The sequence below is a fragment of the Scyliorhinus canicula genome, chromosome 16 (assembly GCF_902713615.1).
Source record: "Scyliorhinus canicula chromosome 16, sScyCan1.1, whole genome shotgun sequence".
Taxonomy (NCBI): domain Eukaryota; kingdom Metazoa; phylum Chordata; class Chondrichthyes; order Carcharhiniformes; family Scyliorhinidae; genus Scyliorhinus; species Scyliorhinus canicula.
In genome coordinates, this window is record NC_052161.1 from 136460823 (window position 1) to 136485370 (window position 24548).

At 45.7% G+C, this 24548-nt stretch overlaps 1 protein-coding gene across 1 annotated transcript; it reads right to left on the reverse strand.

Annotated features, from left to right (window-relative positions):
• Positions 1 to 938: 938 nt before the first annotated feature.
• On the reverse strand, positions 939 to 23351 carry gpr157 (G protein-coupled receptor 157). The gene is made up of 4 exons (XM_038773223.1): positions 22779 to 23351; positions 17984 to 18197; positions 5616 to 5810; positions 939 to 1846 (listed from the first exon to the last, which is right to left on the reverse strand). The coding sequence occupies exons 1-4, from the start codon at positions 23153 to 23155 to the stop codon at positions 1637 to 1639; spliced, it is 996 nt and encodes a 331-aa protein (XP_038629151.1). The 5' UTR covers positions 23156 to 23351; the 3' UTR covers positions 939 to 1636.
• Between the last annotated feature and the right edge of the window lie 1197 nt (positions 23352 to 24548).

Sequence of the window (24548 nt, forward strand, 5' to 3'; positions counted from 1 at the left end):
GGCATTAGTACATTTACACATCAGAGTACAGCCATAGTTAGTTTATTTTTTAAGTTAGAAAAGATCATTGCGGAGTTTTCTTTTAAAAAAGTGTATGAAAATGTACCCCAATAAAAAGAGTGAGAATGAGAGAAGAAGTGGAGATGGATCCATAATCTTAGCAAATGTTAGATCCAAGATTTTAGTTTAGAGTTTTAGTTCTTTTTTGGATGTTTAATAAAAATTTAAAAATGGAAAAGAAATGGATAGAGCCTGCTCCATGTACATTCCAAAGCGAGTGGAGTGGGGGCACATTTAATATGATCCACCACCTGGGAGCAGACATCACCATGGAAATTAAACGGTTAGAAATAGGCCAAAACGTTGAGAGTCTACCTTCCTGTTCTGCTGTTAAAAGTAGTTCACATTAACATTTTCCTCCCTCTTTCTGCCATCTGCCCCCAACCAAAGGTTTTCCACAATAAAGATAGGGTTTATGAAACAGAAGTCAGAGTTGAATACTGTTCCCAACCATTACCCAAATCAGCATACAGGGATTGGGGTGCTTCAGTGTAGGATTAAATTGATGGTTTCGATGAAGATTCTTCATCTGCGAAAGAGGACACGATAGTTTGACTGTAGCTCAAATGAAACAATTACTCCAGAGGCAAGCTCAGAGGTCACCAGCTCAAGTTTAAAAGATTTAAATCGGGTTTATTTTTGAAGCTCGTTTTGAAGAAAAAAAAATATTTTTTGGTGATAACTTCAGCAAAGGGGCCTGCATGAGGACAAGACATTTTGTCCCTTCACGGACTTTGGTGATAACACAGATAAGAAATGTTAGCCTTTAAATATGACTAACTGGAGCAGCCCATTGTAACAGGTATAGAACGCACGGTTATTAATTCCTCTTAAAACCAACTCTTGCCAATCTCTTTGAGGTCATTCAGTTTGGGGGGGGGGGGGGGACCTCATAATAGGTTTCATGACATGTGGGTGCATGGGGAGGGTGGAGGGAGACTCACATTGTTCCTAGCAGTGTCCAAAATTTTGAAAATAAAAATTGAAGATAACAAAGTGATTTCCAGTTTCAGCTGAAGCAGCGATTACAGTCAAGCTACACAAGCCCCTTGTATCAATAATGGGAACATCACTCCAAAGATCATTTTAGATGTCAGTCAGGGAGGACAGAGAGAGAAATCTTTACAAAAAGTCAGAAGCATCATTTATAATCACATTCCGGTATCCAACGACGTTCAAGTATTGCAGCAGCTCTCTCCTGGCGGGTTTTAATAGTTGCTGCCTTGAGTTTTTATATATTTTTAAAAAACGTAACAGGCACCGTGGTTTACAAAGCGAGCACGCAACTCAAGCGGTCTACCCATTTCCCCATCTTTGTCTGTGCAACGATCGCGTGAGTGTGTTTAGGCTCAGCTGCCCAACGAGGCCCCCTAGTTCAAACACCCGTTGAGTGACTCGTCCAAAAGACCAGAAGTCTTCGGTGTTTAGCACCACGAGTGAACAGACGCTTATCTTACAACAAAGTGAGGCATTTGCTGTACCCAATGTCTTGATAAGGCTCAAAACCGGTCAAGGCCAGCTCCGTTTTGCCTTTCTCACCACGCTCCCCCCGCCCCCCATGTCTTTTAGAATCCACTTACTCTTCAATTACGTACGAGGGAATCATTTCTGCATTTCGGCGAGAGATTACTTCCCCATAATTGTTCACCAAGCCCTTGTGGGGCGCTGGATCAACGTTGTGCCTAAAACAGCTGCATAGGCAGGAAACCAGCCGAGTCCGAACAACTTGTGTGCAAAGGACGAATATAATGCAATTCGCTGCTCCTTGAAAGGTGTTTCCTACTCCCTTTATGTTGGGGTGGGGGAAAAGGAAAACACAATTAGCATGTCGGACGAAAAAATAAGCTACAGAAATCACCTTCTTGCAGACAGCTGATTATGTACAATGAAGCCTTGGTCAATTTGTATATCTTAAAAGGGGTGCCAGCTCCTAAAGCGAGAGAGAGAGAGAGACACACACACTACACCGGGTCAAACTGCAAGATTTGTAACATCACAGACTAGTTGCAAAAATTACTGGATGCCTGTGGTTTTTGTCGAATAACTGTCGAACCTCAAATGGAAGACAACTGCACACCAGCTGAAAATGGAGAGCCCTCTGAAGCTTTTTTAAAAAAAAAATAGGACTTGTATCGCGAGAGAGTATTTCATGACCTCAGGAAATCAGTAACAAAGTGCTGTCTCTCTTTGGGAATTTGGGGGGGGGGGGGGGAAGAGATACATGTGACCCAAACAGCCTCTACAGTGGATAGAAAGGATTTATTTTAGCTTCCATTTCAACAGTGCTACAACTCAAAAGTACTTTATGGCTGGGAAATGCTTTGAGACATCCTGAAGGTCATGAAAAGTGCTTTACGTCTTTCTAATAATCAGATGCCATCATATAACCCAAATGAACAGACACCAGCGTACAACTATCTTTGGGCGGCACAGTGGTTAGCACTGCTGCCTTGCAGCGCCAGGGACCCGGGTTCAATTCCAGCCTCGGGTGACTGTGTGGAGTTTGCACGTTCTCCCAGTGTCTGCGCGGCCACATTCCAAACATGTGCAGTTAAGTGGACTAAGTGGATTGGCCATGCTCAATTTCCCCTTAGGTGTCCAAAAGTTTAGATGGGGTTATTGGGTAACAGGGTATGATCGGGCGTGGACCTAGGTAGGGTGCTCTTTCCATGGGTCGGTGCAGACTCGATGGGCGGAATGGCCTCCTTCTACACTGTCAAGATTCTATGATAACAACAAAGTGAGGCATTTGCTGTACCCAATGTCTTGCTACTGCTTAAAACCAGTTAAAGCCAGCTTTGTGTTGTCTACCCCTTCTCCACCATGTCCTTTACAATCCACTTACTCTTCAGTTACGTATGAGGGAGTCATTTCAAGACAGCCGTGAAGTCAAACCCCCCCCCCCCCCCCTCCCCCCCCGGTGAACCACTCATAAACCACCCCTCCCACTCCCCAGATTTTCACTCTGGGGTCACCAGATATTAGAGGCATTGGATTCACATCGGGGGAAGAATTTGGGAAGCGCTATCCTATGGCCTCAATATAATTTTCAAATCTGCCTTTTGCATTCAGTGTGGATCCTTCCCTGTGAAATGATGATTTTTAAAAAAAAAACTTGCATGTGGAATACTGGAATAATGTGAATTTCAATTCCATTCAATGCAATCGCTCCTGGCTAGGAAATGTAACCAATCTTGGACAACTGAAGGAGAAACGTGCGATTCAATACCTTTTCTACAGGCCGCACTTCACAGGTGAGTGAAGAAGATGTCAGAAGACCAGAGCTACATTCAATTGTGGCTTCATTCATCAGTATTTCTAAACAGTTGGATCACAATTACTTTGCCATTCTTTACTAAAGGTTCACCAGCAGTGCCGAAGGCAATGGTCTTTCAGTGCCCATCACCGTCAACGCTGAACACAATACAGTCCCAAGCAGCCGGTAAAATCGCCATAGACCTGGATGATCATAGGCTGCTTTCCGCTTTTTTTTTTGGGGGGGGGGGGGGGGGGGGGGGAAGCAGCACGGTGGTTAGCACTGTTGCTTCACAGTGCCAGGGTCCCAGGTTCGATTCCCGGCTTGGGTCACTGCCTGTGCGGAGTCTGCACGTTCTCCCCATGTCTGCATCAGTTTCCTCCGGGTGCTCCGGTTTCCTCCCACAAGTCCTGAAAGACGTGGGGTACCTGAGCAGGCGCCAGAGTGTGGCGACTAGGGGATTTCCACAGTAACTTCATTGCAGTGTTAATGTAAGCCTACTTGTGACAATACAGATTATTTAACCGGAGGATCACCATACCTCAGGTGAGGAGCAAGGTTGAGAAGGTTCACGAACAACAAGCAGCACCAGGTGCTTGATGCTACCAACAGGCCAAACAGCTCAACCAATGTTGACCCATGAAGTACATTTGCTTTTTTGAGCCCTTGAAGCGTTCAGGAAAGTCCAGGAGCCAGCCAAATAAAGAAAAGAGCTTAAAGCTGTAGACTGGTTCAAAATGACCCAAAGAGCACAGCATTCTCCCATCAAGATTCCATAAACAGGAATCACAGAACAGCACAGAGAGAGGCCATTCGGCCCATCACATCTGTGTTAGTTCTTTCAAAACTTAGCAACTCAAACGACCCGTCTGCTCATTTCTTTTTAAAAAAAAATTTAGAGTACCCAATTCATTTTTCCAATTAAAGGGCAATTTAGCGTGGCCAATCCACCTAACCAGCACATCTTTGGGTTGTAGGGGTCAGACCCACGCAGACACGGGGAGAATGTGCAAACTCCACACGGACAGTGACCCAAGGTCAGGATTCGAACCCGGATCCTCAGCGGCGTAGGCAGCAATGCTAACCACTGTGCCACCGTGCTGCCCTCTCATTTCTAATGGCGTGGCTGAGGGAAGAATCTTAGTCAAAATAGGACCTTTAAAAAAAAAGTGTGACATCACATTACCCATTTGTACAAAATTATCAGCGTGAAGAACCATGCCGTTCATTAGAGAAGTTCGGAAACACTTCAATCTCAAAAGGACAGTAATAATGCAAATCTCCCTCCGGTACAAAAAGCTTAATTAATATAAATCTGAGATTAATAAGATTTTGCCATCCAAGGACGTTCAAGTATTAAGGCAGATGGATGAACTATAAAAGGCAGATAAGTCATGATCTATGAGATCAATGGCGAGTCGGAGTAATTGGGGCAGTACAGTGCCTCACGGCGCCACGGACCCAGGTTCAATTCCAGCCTTGGGTCACTGTCTGTGTGGAGTTTGCAAGTTCTCCCTGCATCAGCGTGGGATTCCTCCGGGTGCTCCGGTTTCATCCCACAGTCCAAAGGTGTGCAGGTTAGGTGGATTGGTCATGCCTTAGGTGTCCAGGGATGTGTAGGTTAAGTTATGGGGATAGGACGGGGTGGACAGGGGAGTGGATATGGGTAGAGTGCTCATTCGAAGGGCCGGTGCAGACTCGATGGGCCGAATGGCCTCCTTCTTCTGTGATTCAGATTTGAAAGGCAAAATGGACTCCTCCCGTGTTAATACTCAGAATCATAGAATTGTAACAGTGCAGAAGGAAACCATTCAGCCAGTGTTTACACTTCTTGTGGGAGTTCAGGGTAGGCTTTGCTTCATCACTTCTTGCATCTCCACACACTTTAAGGGATGCATGTTACACACAGGACGAGGCAGTTAATAGTTCCCTTGCTCAAAGCAAACTCTTTCAGAGTTAAGTAACACCACCCAGGTAAATACTTTCTCTCAATGACTGCACTTAACACACTCCACTACATATTTGTGAGCGAGAGTGTGCTGACTATGTCCTCTCATTATTTGGCGAGTAGGGACATGGGCGAGTTACATTTCTGCTATCTTTGGTTATTTTTCATGGGTTTTTCAATCTGTTTACGTTTCTAAGTCATTTACCCGACTGCTCATACACGGAAGATACTCAAGTCCTAGAATGGAGTCTGAAGAGATGCCTCCCTGAAGGTTGTCAAGTTGATAGACGGTCATAATTCCGAATTGGCACATCTGAACAACCATGTGTTTTTTAGAATCATTATACTTACATGCAGTATTACTAGCATTCCATTTTGCACAGCAGGCGAATTGCAAAGCGTCAGAATGAACCTCACAGTGCTCCAGATTCGAAGGAAGATGAATATGATGGGTATAATTGTAAGCTTGCGATCTGCGATAGAAGACTGCGTGTGATGCCTGGAGCTGGTGGCGAGGATGGGGCGATACTCTGACAATGCTTCATGCTGGTCAGAAAACAAAACAAAAACACATTTAGTTCCACTGAAGGTCAATGCAACCCTACAGCAGGCAGTGTTACCCTGTGATCATGTAATTTCTGTTCGCAATTTCAAAAGCTGTGGGCAGGCCTCCATACCCACTCTCTGGGAAAGCGAGTATTCTTTTAGTGTCTTAATTTTCTCCTAGATAAACCAGGATTAACATTCACCAAAGTCCCCTTGAATAGGCTGTGGGATGATGGCAAACTGTTGGCCCATTATTCATTTCCTGTTAGAAAATCCAAACCAATATCCAGACAGACATTTCATTCATTCATTCACGGGATGAGAACGTTGCTGGTTATGCCCAGCATTTATTGCCCATTCCTAATTGCCCTCGAGAAGGTGGAGCCGCCTCCTTGAAGAGCTAAAATCCAAGTGGTGTAGCTGCGCCCACGGTGCTGTTAGTGAGGAAATTCCAGGATTTGGACCCAGCGACAGCCATGGAACGTCGATAGAATTCCAAGTCAGGATGGTGTGCGACTTGGGAGAGGAACTGCAGGTGGTGTTGTGGCCACACTTTATTTACGGGTGTTCGATATTAACTCGTCAACATTGCAATTAATTCAAAACTAGATCGGAATCAAATTTGTTTTCTGACAGATGACGAGGTTTTCACGTTAATCAAGGCTGTGTGTTAATTAACACGTAACTATCACGAGGAAGTAATTTGCAGGCTATGGGGAAAGCGGGGCAGTGGGAGTAATTGGATGACTCAGAAAGAGTCGATACAGGAACACTGCGGACTGAATGAACTTCGCTGCTGTAAGATTGAAGGATTCTATACACCGACGTTAGCAACCTGCAGAGGTCTCAATGCAGACAGAAGGAAGTGAAGGCTTGGGGGTGACCAGACCCAGCTGCTGGAGGTGACAAACCCCACAAGTGTTGAATCTTGAAATGGTTCACTCGTCATTTATCGTGTTCGGTTGGATTAAGACAAAAATCCCAAACACGGCAAGCTGTCACAGTTCCACGTTTGCCCTTTCAGTTAGTCCAGTATCTGAAACATGACAACCAACCAGTGTGCAGGAATACAGATTTAGAAATCAGACACAACAAAACTCAAAGGAGGAAGGAAGGGACAATTTGCATTCACATAACAACCTTAACATTGTCCCAAGACACTTCATGGAAGCGATATCCAACAATATTTAACACTGAGCTACATAGATATTAGGACAGGTGGCTCTGTCCTTTTGGCTAAGATCAAGCATCCATTCTCATGTCTACCCTTGTGGGGACCACACATCGGATTTAATTTGAATTTGTTTTTGGAACAAACAAGGACATGGATTACAGGTTTGCCTGGTCCACATTGCGCAACGGCTTTGCAACTCTTGAGAAAGGAATAACTTTTTAAAAAATATATAAACCTTGGTCAAAATACGTAGGTTTTAGCTTGCATCTTAAGAAGGGGGGAAAAGGAAGATGAGAGCAAAGATAATTCTGCTCTAAACTTGCTTCTGTCACCACCAGTTAAGAAATAAATGTCGGGTGAAAATATCTTTTGAATTTCTGATGGCACACCTCAGATTCCAATCACTAGTTACTCCACAAACCACCAAATTCCAGACATAACTTGCCCCAGTCATGATCTGGTTATTATTTAAGAACAAGGAAACAATTATGCTAATTTATCCGCATGTCTGCAAACTGCACAATAGGAGTTGTGAGATGTGGAATATTCTGAAAACTAAACCTGTCCCCAAGTATAGAGCTTCTATCCTCAATCATTAGCCAATCGATTACCTAAAACGTAATCGCACGGACACAAGGATTAACCTTGGCTGTGCTACATCCCATGGTTGAATATCAAATGACACGTACTGCCTGGAACACAATCATAGAAATTTACAGCCGAGGAGGTGGTGGCCATTTGGCCCTTCACGTCTGTGTTGGTTCTTTGAAAAAGTAGTTCTATTGTTCCTTGTTGCTGCCTTTTATCCATTCTCCTACTGTTGCACTGAGGCGCAAGCGACGAGGCAGTGCTTAATCACAATAGTGATTTATTTAACCAAGACAAACAATATATACAGAACAGTACACCTACTACACAGGCAGAGGCTGACTTACACTTTTGGGTGCCCTGCACTCTTCCCCCGCTGCAGGGACCCACATCATGTCCCACCCCCTGGTGGAGGCAGCCCGCCCCCAATGATGTCACACCCCGCCCCCAATGATGTCACACCCCGCCCCCAATGATGTCACACCCCGCCCCCAATGATGTCACACCCCGCCCCCAATGATGGGGCCTGGCGTGTGCTGACTCTGGCCTTTGCCGACCAGTCCAGTTTCTGCCCAGCCCTCTCTCTCTGCCCTGCCGCCTGGCTGGCCTCTGGTTTTGGTTGTTTGCCCCGCTCCCACTGCTCCGAGATAGGGCACCAACGCTTGCTTGGCCTTCTACGCTACGCGCCTCCCGTCTGCTGCTCTTCTCATCTCTCGGCTCTCGCTCGGGTGGCCAGGCCTCGAGCCTCGATGACCGTGGCTGCCTGCCTGGCTATCTGACCTGGTGGCTTCTTTCCTTTTGGTTTCTTCTCCACCTTTTTAAACAATAAATTGCATGAGCAACTAATAGAATTTAGCTCAAGGGAAATGAGACATTCCTGGGTGGCAAAGTTTAGTTTTTCAAGTCAAACAACTCATGGGTGGCACAGTGGTTAGCACTGCTGCCTCACAGTGCAAGGGACCCGAGTTCAATTTCGGCCTTGGGTGGCTGGCTGTGTGGAGTCTGCGCGTTCGCCCCGTGTCTGCGTGGGTTTCCTCCGGGTGCTCCAGTTTCCTCCCACAGTCCAAAGATTTGCAGTTTAGATGGGGTTACAAGGATAGGAGAGGGGGAATGGGCCTAGATATGGCCCCTTACCCTCCACAACGATCAATGGCAGCTGGACTGACCGCTGTTGGGATGATACTGGGATCGATGCCGTCCCCAATATCTTCAGTGAGTCTCCAGTATGGGTGGTTAAGGTGGACAACGTACTGCTGAGTTTCACAGGCTGCAGCGCTCCCTGCAGGTACTAAACGTCTGCTCATCCACTACTGTAGCCGCCTCCATTTTAAGAGGACGGCCTTTGACAATGAGGACAATCTCAGTGGGGCTGTTTTACTTAATCTCACCGTAAGTTTATCTACTTCTGACTTTTCTTCAGGCTCTTCCTCAAGTTTGTTCACTGGAGTCACACTATTTTTTTCGTTGGCACTTAGTCGACGGTCTGACTCTGTATCTTGCTTGTAGATTACCTTTCTATTACATCTGAAACAACTAAAAGCCTTGCAATTGCATCTGTCTTTGAAGTAGGCCCGGGGGTGAAGAGGCCGGCCCACCAATTGGTGGGCCCCGATCGCGGGTCAGACACCATCGGAGGCCCCCCCCACCCCCCGGTGAAGGAACCCCCCCCCTCTCCCCCACAGGCGACCGTTCCCGCAGAGTTCCCGCCAGCAGCAACCAGGGGTGAACGGCGCCAGCAGGACTCTGTCGTGTCGGCGCGGCCCATATATCTTTGACTCAAGTTGCCTCTTATTCTCCCAAACACCAGCAGACACCAGCCTACCCGGTCCAACCTTTCCTCATAAGACAGCCCAGCCATTCCGGACCAATCCAGTAAAACTTCTCTGAACTGCTTCCAACACATTTCCGCACTTCCTTAAATAAGAAGGCCAATAGCTAAATAATACCCAGATGTGGTCTCACCAATGCCCTGTGCAGTTGAAGCATAACCTAGCCCCATCTGCATGGGTCTCACCCCCACAACCCAAAGTGATGTGCGGGGTAGAATCATAGAATGCCTACAGTGCAGAAGGAGGCCATTCAGCCCATCAGGTCTGCATCCTGCCTAAGCCCACGCCTCCACCCTATCTCCCTAACCGAGTATCCCCACATAACTTTTTGGACAGCCACAAAGGGGAAATTTAGAATGGCCAATCCTCCTAACATTTTTGGACTGTGGCAGGAAACCGGAGCACCCGGTAGAAATCCACGCAGACAGGAGGAGAACGTGCAACCTCCACACAGACAGTCTCCCCAAGGACGTAATTGAACCCGGGTCCCTGGCGCTGTGAGGCAACAGTGCTAACCACTGTGCAGCCCAAAGGCAAATTGGCCACACTAAATTGGAAAAGGGAATTGGGTCCTCTAGATTTACAATTGAAGCATAAATCCCTACTTTGGTATTCAGTTCCCCTCACAATGAACAATAACACTATTAACTTTCCTAATTACTTGCTGTACCTTGTTAAAGAAAAAATGGGAAAATATGTCATTTGAAACATGGAAGACTGGCAATACCTGACCTCAGGCTGCGTGAAAGAATGTAGGGAAAAATCCCACAAAGGGTTAACAGCAGCTGCAAACTAAGTTTTTGAAATGCAGATAGCCTTTATCAAACAGGCGTTAAGAAAACAGCTTGAGACTATTCAAGCTGTAAAACTGATGTCTTTTAAGTCACAGCAGATTGAACTTTTAGTTATATGGAAAAAAGCAATATTATTTTAGCAAGCAGTTAGAAAAGAATGGCTAGGAATTTCAGTTGAATTGGGTGACAAATGTTTAGGTGTGAAATTCTGCTGACACCAGGTGAATATGGGAAGCTGGAGACAACGTGTCCACGGGAACACACGTTAGACCCAAATCAGAGTCAGAGTTCTGAGCTGGGGGCACTATTTGATAATAAAGCAACTTTAGAAATGACAGAAACCAGATGTAACACCCCTCCGGGATCAAAGCACTTTGGAACATTGCAAAGGAAACATGTAATCAGAGATCGATGAGCTGAAGTCATACGCAATAGGAATACATAGCCATGTTAGAAACAATTCAGATTAAAGGTATCTTGTACAATCAAGAGTAAATAAAGTTACTTTACGATAATGTCATATAAACTTAATAACTGCTAGAAGGGGTATATAAACCCTTAAAAGAAGGTGACCAAACAGGTGGATCAGGGTAAAGCTGTTGATGTGGTGTATATGGATTTCAGTAAGGCGTTTGATAAGGTTCCCCATGGTAGGCTATTGCAGAAAATAAGGAAGTATGGAATTGAAGGTGATTTAGCGGTTTGGATCAGTAATTGGCTAGCTGAAAGAAGACAGAGGGTGGTGGTTGATGGCAAATGTTCATCCTGGAGTTCAGTTACTAGTGGTGTACCGCAAGGATCTGTTTTGGGGCCACTGCTGTTTGTCATTTTTATAAATGACCTGGAAGAGGCTGTAGAAGGATGGGTTAGTAAATTTGCAGATGACACGAAGGTCGGTGGAGTTGTAGATAGTGCTGAAGGATGTTATAGGATACAGAGGGACATAGATAAGCTACAGAGCTGGGCTGAGAGGTGGCAGATGGAGTTTAATGCGGAAAAGTGTGAGGTGGTTCACTTTGGAAGGAGTAACAGGAATGCAGAGTACTGGGCTAATGGCAAGATTCTTGGTAGTGTAGATGAACAGAGAGATCTCGGCATCCAGGTACATAAATCCCTGAAAGTTGCCACCCAGGTTAATAGGGCTGTTAAGAAGGCATATGGTGTGCTAGCCTTTATAAGCAGGGGGATTGAGTTTCGGAACCACAAGGTCATGCTGCAGCTGTACATAACTCTGGTGCGGCCGCACCTGGAGTACTGCGTGCAGTTCTGGTCACCACATTATAGGAAGGATGTGGAAGCTTTGGAAAGGGTTCAGAGGAGATTTACTAGGATGTTGTCTGGTATGGAGGGAAGGTCTTACGAGGAAAGGCTCAGGGAATTGAGGTTGTTTTCGTTAGAGAGGAGAAGGCTGAGAGGTGACTTAATAGTGACATATAAGATAGTCAGAGGGTTAGATAGGGTGGACAGTGAGAGTCTTTTTCCTCGGATGGTGATGACCAACACGAGGGGACATAGCTTTAAATTGAGGGGTGATAGATATAGGACAGATGTCAGAGGCAGTTTCTTTACTCAGAGAGTAGTAGGGGTGTGGAACGCCCTGCCTGCAATAGTAGTAGACTTGCCAACTTTAAGGACATTTAAGTGGTCACTGGATAGACATATGGATGAAAATGGAATAGTGTAGGTCAGATAGGCTTCAGATGGTTTCACAGGTCGGCACAACATCGAGGGCCGAAGGGCCCGTACTGCGCTGTAGTGTTCTATGTTCTAAAAAAGGGGACAGCCAGCCGAATCAGAACATAGCAACCAAGTGGAACAGCGAATCCATCTGAGGACGACCAAAAGCTAAAGAAGAAAGCTTGTCAAGGTTTGCCTGAAGGTCTTTTCAACCAACCAGGAGAATCCAGAAGCAAGATCTTTGTACTTTTCTGTAAAGACAGTGATTGCATCTTTTAAGGGAAAAAATATAATAATAAAATAAATTGAAAGTTTTAACCTGAAACAGTGGTTATTACAAAGTCTACTTTACTTACTTAGCAACGCGAGACCCAGGATCGATGCTACTAAGTTGTAAGTAGATAAAATGCTTCTATGAAAATATGGGTTATACCAGGAGTCAGGGAGTGAGAATCCCTGTTCACCATTTAGAATGTCTTATCGACCCTTCTTGGCATAGGGGGAATTCTAAGAATCGTGGTGAGTTTTTTTTACTTCAACCTGCATAATAACCTTTTGCGATTCATGCACTGCGGCATCCATATACCTTAGAATCTCAGAGCTCTGCAATTTCTCACCATGTAGATAATAAGCTTCCCTTTTATGCTTTCTGCCAAAATGGACAATTTCACATTTTCCCCACATTATACATACCATTTGCCAGATCTTTTCCCACTCGCTTAATCCCTAGACCTTTGTATCCTCCTTATGTTCGCTTCACAATTTATTTACCTACTTATCTTTGTGCCATCAGCAAATTTAGGAACCATGCCCTTCACCCAAGTCATTTATATAAACTGTAAAATGTTGAAGCTCCAGCACGGATCCCTGTGGCACATCACCGGTTACATCTTGCCAACTAGAAAATGACCTATTTGTGCCTACTCTCTGCTTCCTGTTGGCTAGCCAGCTTCTAGCCATGCAAATGTTACCCCCTACACCGTAAACTTTTATTTTCCGCAACAAACTTTGATGTGGAACCTTAACAAATTCCTTCTGGCAATCCGGGAACTGAAATTCATATTTTGCTTCCTTTCTGCGTTGGGGAATATCTCTTGGACGATGTGCTTCTCGTTGAAGCTCCAAGGGTGAATCTGCTTCCACCTTTGAACTTTTGAAATATGTTTAAGACCAACACAGTAACCCACCTTCACCGTAACAAGAAAAGCGAGAGATGATAAGGTGACCCAACACCAGACAAGGAAAAGGGTCGGACGATGGTCTCGACCACAACACCACTGTACCAAACCGATTCTTCTGGTTTCGAGAAGAGAGGAAAATCGCACTATCTTCCTATAATGGCTTTGATTTAAACACATTTCTATTTATAGGCAGAACTACAGGCATGTAAATGAGTTCTCTCCGCACCCCTCCCCCACCGTCCGTGCCCCCCTCCCCCCCCCCCAGTCAACGAGCTCAGTATTTGAGCACAAATGGTGTATTGTTCACTTAGCCACAAGGGAAAGATTAACAGTATAACATTGCACCAATCTTAACCCATTCTGGGTATACATTTTTAAATCGGCTTTGTTTTCATCAGGTCATTCCTTTTTTGTTGGGAAAAGGAATATTGAATGTGGAATTTGTCTAATTCTGTCCAAACCTTCAAAGGTTAGACCAGATTGTAAGTAGCTGGAATTTGGAAAGGATGCGAATACATTTCTTCAGCCACATGTGACGACTAAATTAGCTGCTTTTTTTAAAGTGGCGCTGCATCCAAAGATGTACTTCTTTCGTGGACTATTTCCCTGCAGCTAGACTGAAAAATGATGTTTTAGTCTGTTCAGTTACACCTCATTCTCTGCAAAGGGACATCTTGGAAACCAAATAATGAAGGGGAATGAAAACATTTTACCCCCCCCCCCCCCCCACTATTTAAGCTGAATCAGCATTTCTGTCTTTGATCAGTTCAATGACGGCAGTAATTACTGCATAAGTCATCGTTTCAGTTAAACCAGATTCCAGCTTGGGTCACTGCCTGTGCGGAGTCTGCACATCCTCCCCGTGTGTGCGTGGGTTTCCTCCGGGTGCTCCGGTTTCCTCCCACAGTCCAAAGATGTGCAGGTTAGGTGGATTGGCCATGCTAAATTGCCCTTAGTGTCCAAAATTGCCCTTAGCGTTGGGTGGGGTTACTGGGTTATGGGGATAGGGTGGAGATGTTGACCTTGGGTAGGATGCTCTTTCCAAGAGCCGGTGCAGACTCAATGGGCCGAATGGCCTCCTTCTGCACTGTAAATTCTATGTAAAAAGAGGCAGAACCGTGAAGGGGAAAATCTCTGGAGTCACTGGAGGGAGTGGGATAACATCGATGGTCAAATTATGAAGCTTAAACCTAGTCTGTAACCCTAGTGGTCGGAGGGATAAACTAGTCCAGTTGTTTAAAATATTAAATAGGATTCCACAGGACAGATAAAGAAAATACTATTTCCTCAAGGAGAGGAAATCAAGAGTGAAGTCTTAAAATTAAAATTTGAGAGCAAGTCAGAAAAGTAATTTTCCACATAGTGGGTAGTTGGAATCCATAACTGCCTCTCTCTAAAGCGATGGTCGGACAAGCAAAGCGTTAAGATTGAGATGGTTAAACCGTTGTTACGTCAGGAGTATGAAAGGTACATATTACAGAGAAGGAGATGCTGGAGGTATTAAAGCGCATCGAGATGGATAAATCCCCGGGACCTGACGAAATGTATCCCAGGATGTTGTGGGAGGCTGGGGAGGAAATTGCCGGCCCCCTAGCTGAGATATTTGAATTATTGACAGCCACAGGAGTGGTGCCTGAAGGTTGGAGGATTGCAAATATGTGCCCTTGCTTTAAGAAGGGCTGTAAGGACAAGCATGAGAACTACACACCGGTTAGCCTTCTGTAGTGGGTCAATTGTCAGAAGGTATTCTGAGGGACAGGATCTACAGGCATGTAGACAGGCAAGGGCCAATTAGGGAAAGTCACCAAAGCTTTAAGGGGAAAGTCACGTCTCACGTATTTGATTTGAGTGTTTTTTAAAAGGGGGTAACCACGAAGGTAGATAAGGGCAGTGCAGTCGACATTGTTTACAGTTACAGTGTTTACAGTTACAGAACAAAGAGATCTAGGGGTACAGGTTCATAGCTCCTCGAAGGTGGAGTGGCAGGTGGACAGGGTGGTGAAGAAGGCATTCAGCATGCTAGGTTTTATTGGTCAGAATATTAAATACAGGAGTTGGGGCGTCTTGTTGAAGTTGTACAAGACATTAGACAGAACACACATGGAATACTGTGTTCAGTTCCGGTCACCCTATTATAGGAAGGATATTGTTAAACTAGAAGGAGTGCAGAAGAGATTTACGAGGATGCTACCAGGACTCGATGGTCTGAGCTATAAGGAGAGGCTGGGACTTTTATCCCTGGAGTGTAGGAGGCTTAGGGGTGATCTTACAGAGGTCTACAAAATAATGAAGAGCATAGGTAAGGTAGATAATCAACATCTTATCCCAAAGGTAGAGGAGTCTAGAATTAGAGGGCATAGGTTTAAGGTGAGAGGTACAAAAGAGATCAGAGTGGAATTTGAATTTGTTTTCAGACAGGGGATGGTGAACATCTGGAATGTGCTGCCAGAGGCAATGGTAGAGATGGGTACAATTTTTCCTTTAAAAAGCAGTTGGACAGTTAGATGGGTAGGGTGAGCATAGAGAGATATGGGCCAAATGCAGGCAAGTGAGACTAGCTTAGTGATAGAAACTGGGCAGCGTGGACAAGCTGGGCCGAAGGGCCTGTTCCCGTGCTGTAAACATCTATGACTCTAAGGAACATACAACAAAGGGAGAAAAATGGAAATCAGATACAGATCAGTCACCTTATTACATGTCAGGGCAATTCCAACAAGCTGAATGGCTCACGTATCATGTGCTTCCCTAGAGAGCAGTGACTTCACTTCATAACCAACAAATTATTTCTGAAGAGTTTACGGTCTTAACCAGGATAGTGGAGGAGCAGGTGGACCCAGACCCTCTGGTGGCAATATTTGGGGTTTCAGAGAAGCCAGGGAACATGGAGGAGGAGGAAGGCCGATGTGGTGGCCTTCGCCTCTCTGATTGCACGGCGGCGAATGTTACTGGAGTGGCAGCCGGCATTGCCACCGTGGGTAGAGGCACGGTTGGGTGACCTGTATGACTTCCTGCGGTTAGAGAAGATAAAATATAAGTTAAGGGGCTCTGCAGTGGGGTTTGAGAAAAGGTGGGGGATGTTTGTGGCCGTGTGTGAGGAGCTGTTCGTCACCCGGGGTGGGGGGCAATATCTCCTTAGATCGCTCGTTGTCATACTTTGCGATTTAATGCTTTGGATATTTAATTATGCCAGGCAAGTTCTTGTTTATAAATGAAAGTTGATTCCGTGCAGACCTAATGATCTCCATGTTCTGTATTTATCTAGTCCTATTCTTTATTTCTTTATTCATTCATGTGGCTGGTTGGGCCAGCATTTGTTGCCCATCCCCGAAGACATTTAGCAGTCAATGTTGCTGTGGGTCTGGAGTCACATGTAGGCCAGAATAGGCAAGCACAGCAGATTTCCTTCCCCAAAAGACATTAGTGAACCAGATGGGTTTTACAGCAAATCAACAATGGTCATCATTAGAGCTTTAATTCAGATTTTTATTGAATTCAAATTCCACCATCTGCCATGATGGGATCCGAACCCATATCCCCCGAGCATTACCCTGGGTCTCTGGATTACTAGCCCATTGACAATACCACTACGCCACTGCCTCCCCTTATTCACCTTACACCCATTTATAAAATGTTACATGGACAGCCCTATTTCCATTTCCAAGTACCTGTGGTCACAATATTTTCAGCCTTGCTAAAATTTGGTGCCTTGTTAGATCTCCATCACCCAAATCGAAATAAAAACTTGGGCGCCGTCTATTTTGTTTGATCCGAACCTGTAATTGTTCGATCATAAAACCCTTTTCTCGCAATATCCTGCAATGTCGCCGAGCAAACATACACAGGCAGAATGGAAAGTGGAAGCAGCAGGGTATTAGTTCTATCTGTCAAGCAATAGCCAGCTTGTATAGTGACTCTGTAGGCTTCACATTGAGCCCTGTCACAGACAGAAGCACCAAGCTGCTATACTGTCACACATGAGTCAATCTACAATGTAGAAATGTCCATCACCATTTGTATAAAAACAATATTGAACTGAAGAGCGGAGTCTAATTGAGGCCCTTGTGGGACATTCACCTTGGAGATGGGAGGCAGACGAGGTGGATGGGGCAGGGGTGGTTTCGAGAATCTTTGGGGACAGAGACCGTTCAGCCCATCGTTGCAGTGCACACAGTTTGAAAAAAAAAGAGCTGTTCAATTAACCTCACTCCCCCCACAAAGCCATTGGATTTTCCCCCATTACGTTTTAAAAATCTATTATGGATTTTTTTCCATCATGCATTTGGATGATGCGTTATCGATTGTAATGTCCTAATTTCATAATGTCACTGGCCTAGTGGCCAATGGTCTAATGACACGGGGGCAAATCCCACCACAGCAGGTGGTGGAATTTAAATGTTATTAATAAGTCTAGTCTCAATAATGGTGACCATTAAATGACCATGGATTGTCATTAAAAACCCATCTGATTCACTAATGAGGCCCTTCAGGGGAGGAAATCTGCCGTCCTTACCCGGTCTGGCCTGCATGCGCCTCCAGATCCACAGCAATGTGGTCGACTCTTAACTGTCCTCTGAAATGGCCGAGCGAGCCCCTCTGTTCAATTAGGGATGGGCAACAAATGCTGGCCTTGCCAACCACACACTCAATGCCACTTGATAGAATAAAGAAAAATTAAATATTGACCACGATGCAAATTGAAAAGCAGATTCACTGTGCATCTGTGCGAGACACAGAAACCAACAACAACTGATGATAGTTGGCAGGTTTCATCTTCCAGTGGTTGACTGGAAACAGTGGTAATCCAGCCAAGCTTCTCAAACTTCTCCACCCCAGCTCCGCAACCGAGGTGTCTACCAGAACATGGGGGCGAGAAATTCATCTTCAGGATCGCTGATCTTTACAAGTCAGATCACAAAACGTCCCTTCTTACCGCTTTGTAGATATGCTTCTTAATGAGGATGTAAAGAGTAGGCAGGGTGATGTAGGCTATGAACTCCCAGATTTTGCCTGTTAGCAGCATCCACAAGACATGGTCTTCTGCCTGGATGCTGACCCAGCACCAGCCCACAGACACATCCGAAGCATCGTAACCTATTTTCTGCAGACTAACTGCAGCCACGGTGATCACAAGAGGAACGAGCCAACTGCAAAACATAAAAGATTGACGCCCATCAGTAACATCGGCAATCTTTTCATCAACCGATGCGCTTCAGAGGTGGTATCACAATTATCTAATAATCCATTGGGGGAGGACGTCCCAGGGCTGATGTGGGGCAGAGGGGGAGGAAGTGATCTGCATTAAACTGGACAGGCACAACATTGTAAATCTTGTATATTGTGCAAAAGGGGAAGTCTCATTAGAGAGGGCACTCTTGCATCATTATTGAACACCTTAACATCGCCAATACCCATAGTGAGGGTAGCTGGATACACAATGCGGCAAACATACCAGGACAACTTTCAGCAAAATTACAAGAGTAACTTTTTTCAGGAGGAATTCTTTTTTGATCTACCCCAACTCAATGCTACAAGAATGTGTGCATTAATTGTCACACAAGTCGACAGTATGATACCATTGAGCAAACAAAGGTAATAGGCGTGTGCAGTCACTTCTCTGAAAGTAAATAGTGGAAGTATCAGGATAGATTTACACAGCAAACAGAAACTATCAAATTTGGCGGTCACACAATAAAGACTGAGCAGTTTGGTTTAACCCCCAGGTTGCTGGAGTTTTCACTTTCAGTCTGGCAGTCGACTGTAAAGTGCTTCAGGATGCTCAGAGATCATGAAAGATGGCACAGAAATGCAGATCTGCTAATTATTTTTAAAAACAGGAAATTTGGCAGTATGGCTCAAGAACAAGGAATTTAACCCCTATCATAGCTCACACGTCACTCAGGAACTACTCATTCTGAGTGACTTTTGAAACTAGCTGGTCATTAGGGCATTCCTTATCAATGGTGAGAGGCAAGTGCTCCTGCCGTCAAGAGCGATCGCTTACTCATTTGCACCGTTGTGGAGTTGGGAACAGATTGGTGTGTTTAAAGGGTCACCCACAAATTCTATTTTCTGATTTCAAACAATGGAATAATCCAGTCCCTCAAAGACGGTGATGCCATTGACTAAAGCATACCAGAATTAACTTGGCAATACAAGATGATACTTTAATAAGTTTCTACAAATAAAACCTTCCATGCAAGTAGAAATTGATCGACAAAGCGTGGCTCAGTTGACAAATATGTAAATGCTGTGTTTGCATTGTGTAGCCAAAGGAAGAAATAAATCCTGCATTTACATAGCAACCTTCACGATCCAAAGCGCTGACAACCAATTAAATACTTTTGAATAAGAGACAGTTATTACAGGTGCTGGAAATCTGAAATAAAAGCAGAAAATGCTGGATAAACCCAGGAGAGAGAGAGAGAGAAGATGAGTCTAATTGACCCTTCTACTGAACTTTTGAGGTTCAGTCACTGTTTCTTACACAGGAATCACAGCAGCCAATTACTGCACATTACCATGTAACAATGACCAAATAATATGTTTGAGAGATGTTGGTGGAGGATTCAAGCAACCCCCCCCCCCCCCCCCCCCCCAACACACACACACACACACACACACACCCTTACTCACCCCAGTGCTGCACAGGCAGCCTAAAGTTCTGTGCTACAAATCGATACCCAATCACTGGACTTTCCCGAGTCAGCAGACTTGACAACACTGCAAGTGACCACATCATCCAAGACTGTCGGAACAAAGAACAGAATTGTTCGTCGTCCAGTGCCCTCGGTTTAAACAGGGGCTAGAGGGAGAGGACGGGTTGAGAACAGGGTACCCCAACGATGACCCGTCTGTATTTTTGGCACCTCAAGCTAGATTTTTCACGTGGATAACTGTTTTTGCTGGAGGTCCGTCAGGGCGGGAAGTGCACACAAACCTTCTCCAGGGACAGGTCGACCATCATGTCCAGAGTACACTATTGCTGTGCTCTGTTAGTGTTTTGTTTGGTGGGAGTGGGGGTGGGGGTAGAGAGGGCTCGCAGGAAATCATTGTTGCTGCATCATCTGAATGGCTGCAGTAGCTGAAGAAAGGGACAGGACAAGCCAGTGTGGTCAAACCTGGGGGCAGTGATTTGGAATGCAGCAACCATAAAGATGCACATTGGACAGCTCTGTAGGACACATTACCACCCTAATTTTTCCCACCTCCTCCACATGCCCATGAAGAGAACAAGAAAAACCAGCAGGCTTCCAGCACTGGGAACTCGCCCTGGCCTGAACTGCTGTCTTCAGAGGTCAAACATTCACAAGAAATGAAACTTGGTTTCAAACTCTGCATTTTAAAAATTGAAATCTCACCCAACAGCACTCTACATGGTCATTCAAACTAAGTTGCTACCTGCGGAGATTCAGATCAATTGTGACCTTTAATTTGAAAAGTATGGTAATTTCTTCCTCCAATTCCTCTCCTACTTGTAGTCGTCATGTGTGTCTTTGTTTTGTGGCAAAATTCATGTTCTGTACTAACATTGTCGAAGCTTTTCATCATGCACTCATCAGCTCAATTTGCAAGAATGTCAAATTGTAACGGCAACAACAATTTACACTGCATGAGAAGAGTGCGCGGATTGGTTGGCACGTGGACTCTGATTGGCAGAGTGTTGCCACAGTGAATACACCAGTTAACTGCCTAACTTTGTTTAAGTTCAAACCAGGCAAGTTGGTTCAGGTTAAGACATTGCCCTGGGAAATGAAGCAGGAAATGGCTGTGGCCCACTATGTTTATTTGAAAAAGGCTGAGAAACATACGCACATTGCGCCCTTTTCAAGTAAACAAAGCAATCGGCACTCTCTTCTCATACAGTATAAATTGTTGTTCCTGTTACAATTTGGCATTCTTAAGAGTAGTCCTGATGAGTTCAAAATGAAAAGTTTCAACAAAGTGTCATTTTCGGCAATATTTAATTCCGCTCCTACTATGACTGCATTCCCAAGTTCCTTGGTGAAGTAGCCATTCACAACAGGCAACATGGTGGCTATCATGGTCTATTCAACAATATAAAGGCATCACAGTGACATCCACAGCTCCCCTCATCCAATGGTACATTTTTACCAGTGCCTGTATGACTGAAGAAAGAGGAACCCCATGTAATTTTACCCTTCCTCTTGGCCACGGGCAAGCAAAAACTGAACTGTCCCTGACTCAGCAAAGGTTAGCCACAAAGTGGTGATTCGAGCTCGGACCTTCGCACCTCGTGGTGAAACACCAAACAGTGCAAAATGCCAACTCGGGTGAACTACATCTTGCAAATCTGCCCATAACCCTCAACAAAAAAGTTACAATTTTGGTATTGTCTACAACTTATTCCCATAATTTCCAGCAGCCACTGCAATTGAAAAATCAATAAGGTACAACTTTGAGAGTTTCCAGGAAAGGGCTTTTGAACAATAGATTGCGTGGGCAACTAACATAATCTTAACTCTCGGGAAACAAAACATTCCTGGGTGGCAAATTGTCAAGTCAAACATCTCAATTTCAAAAATATACAAATACACAGCGCAGTGGTTAGCACTGCTGCCTCACAGCGCCAGGGACAAGTGTTCAATTCCAGCCTCGGTTGACTGTGGAGTTTGCTTGTTCTCCCAGTGTCCACGTGGGTTTACTCTGGTTTCCTCCCAGAGTCCAAAGACGTGCAAGTTAGGTGGGGTTACCGGGATGGGATGGAGGCCTGGGCCATTCAGACTCAACGGGCCGAATGGCCTCCTTATGCACTGTAGGAATTCTATGGTTATAAGTGGAAAGTAGAAGAGTTGCTAGATTTTCTTTGAGGACAGAACTTCTGATTAAGAGTATCAAATTTACACAGATTTTTAAATGGATCGCCATTTCACAGCAGTCTGTTCTGTATCCCAGCAGCCTGCCCCACTGCCACAGCGATCCTCGCTGCCGGGTGTCCCTGGAAAGGAAGCACGTAGTGTCCACCGGTGTGATCGAGGTCTCCATGTCCAGTGGGCACCAGAGTGACCAAGGTGTTTTGTCGACCCCCTTCAAAACGACATTTTGTTTTGACATTTTAAGTTTCCTTTGAGGTTCAGTTTACTTTGATGTAGCACCTGTTTCAGGGGCTGCCTTTTTAAAATGTATCCCACAGTTTGCTGAATCAGTTTATTTTGTTGCCCCAAAAGAAGTCCCAGTGTGTGTTCGGAGTCCAACCCTGAGCTAGTGATAGACACCACATTCGGTAAGCTCCATCTTCCCAAAAGAGTATAACTGGAGTTGAGCGAACCCACCCCAAAAGTCTCAAGACAGCAGTATAAAACTGAACGGCAGCACAGCAGTTAGCACTGTTGCTTCGCAGCCAGGGTCCCAGGTTTAATTCCCGGCTTGGGTCACTGTCTGTGCGGAATCTGCACGTTCTCCCCGTGTCTGCGTGGGTTTCCTCCGGGTGCTCCGGTTTCCTCCCACAAGTCCCAAAAGACGTGCTTGTTAGGTGAATTGGACATTCTGAATTCCCCTTCATTGTACCCGAACAGGCGCCAGAGGGTGGCGACTAGGGGCTTTTCGCAGTAACTTCATTGCAGCCTTAATGTGAGCCTACTTATGACAATTGGGTTATTAAATTAACTGGCAGCTTTAATTCCCATTCATCCAGCCCCAACAGAGAAATAACTAATTTGCAAACATTCACAAATGGAATGACCCCCCCAAACAAGCCACAGTCTTACCTAATGGCATGAAACCAGACGACCAAACTATCAGCCAGAGCCTTCTCTGACCTGACAATGATGAGGTAGAGGTAGACAGCGATTGCCACCGTCCAAAAGAAGGAGCTGGTGTTGGCGAAGGTGGACAGGGCTCCCTGTAACACACAGTCCCAGGTGGAGCTCTGGAAATCGCGCAGGACCCCGTAGGAGTAGGAAAGAGCGGAGAGCAGGTCGGCGAGCGAGAGGTAGAGCAGCAGCTGGCGAGCTCTGGTGCGGAGGTCGGGCCACCAGAAGTGGCCGCCGATGATCAGCGAGGCGCCCAGGAAGGAGAGGCAGCAGGAGATAAAAATGACAACCTTCTCGTAGGTGTAAACCTCTGTCTGGGGCACGGTCAGCATGTTGGCGGAGTTACAACTCAAACTGCATTCAGCACTTTGCAAACAAAAACTCTTTGTTTTTTAAATGTTCAGCTTTGAATCTCAGCCAATTCCACATTGGCCGTTTTTAAAGCCACCCTTGACTGATCATGTGGCTGCTTTGGGAAAGATTGCCCTCCCCTTGCTGGCGTTCAGACGCAGCATTTATTCCAGGTCCCCCCCCCCCCCCCCCCACCCACCCACCCACCACCACTGTGTTCCTTTGACAGATTCCCCTCCCAACTCCAGCTCAGTAAACATCATGTGAGCAGCACAGCACTCATTTGGGAATCTCTTTCTCTCTGTTCCAGCTGGCTGCCAGGCACAGCCTTGCTTCCCCAATCCTCAGGCAACTGCACACAGCCAAATACCTAAACACACACACACACACACTCCAACACTTAAAGGCACAGCGGCCGCTTTCGGGACCCTCACAAAGGAAGGGTGTGAATGCATTCCCAATCTGAGGAACTCCCAACCGGCCATACAGCCACAGAAGTACTTGGTTAAAAAAAAGAAAAGTGTAGTTATCTGATGCAGGAGAACCAATTTGGGCACAGCAACCTGTCGGATGGTGTGATTATACTCCAAAAGGGCAGCACGGTAGCACAGTGGTTAGCGCAATTGCTTCACAGCTCCAGGGTCCCAGGTTCGATTCCCGATTGGGTCACTGTCTGCACGAGTCTGCACGTTCTCCCCTTGTGTGCGTGGGTTTCCTCCGGATGCTCCGGTTTCCTCCCACAGTCCAAAGGTATGCGGGTTAGGTGGATTGGCCATGATAAATTGCCCTTAGTGTCCAAAAAGGTTAAGTGGAGGTTGCTGGGTTGCAGGGATAGGATAGATACGTGGGCTTGAGTGGGTTGCTCTTTGTAAGGGCCAGTGCAGACTCGATGGGCCGAATGGCCTCCTTCTGCACTGTAGATTCTATGAAATGTCTTTTTTGTGGGTGATGTTGACTGAGGAAGGAAGGTTGGCCAAGGCTGGGGTAACCCCCCCCCCGGGCACTCTTTCGAAATAGTGCCATGGGATCTTTCATGTCGACTTAGGTTCACCGTCTCACCCCAAAGACAGCTCTGCTGACTGGGCGCTGAAAGAATCCACATTGGCGAAAGTACACCACGTCGCCTTACACGGGGGGAGGGGGAAGCTGCCCGAAGAACTATTCATGAAATTCATAGGATTTACAGTGCAGAAGGAGTCCATTTGTCCCATCTAGTCTGTACCGGCCCTTGGAAAGAGCACCCTACCCACATCGCCACCATTTTCCCATAACCCAGGAACCCCACCTAACCTTTTTGGATACCAAGGGTCAATTTAGCATGGCCAATGCACCTAACCTGCACATCTTTGGATTGTGGTAGGAAACCGCAGCACC

Coding starts and splice junctions, on each gene's coding strand:
- gpr157 (XM_038773223.1), bottom strand. CDS start 23,155: ATGCTGACCGTGCCCCAGACAGAGGTTTACACCTACGAGAAGGTTGTC. Junction 18,198..22,778: donor GTCTGGTTTCATGCCATTAG/GTAAGACTGTGG, acceptor TATGTTTTGCAG/TTGGCTCGTTCCTCTTGTGA. Junction 1,847..5,615: donor GAATGCTAGTAATACTGCAT/GTAAGTATAATG, acceptor CCCAACATAAAG/GGAGTAGGAAACACCTTTCA.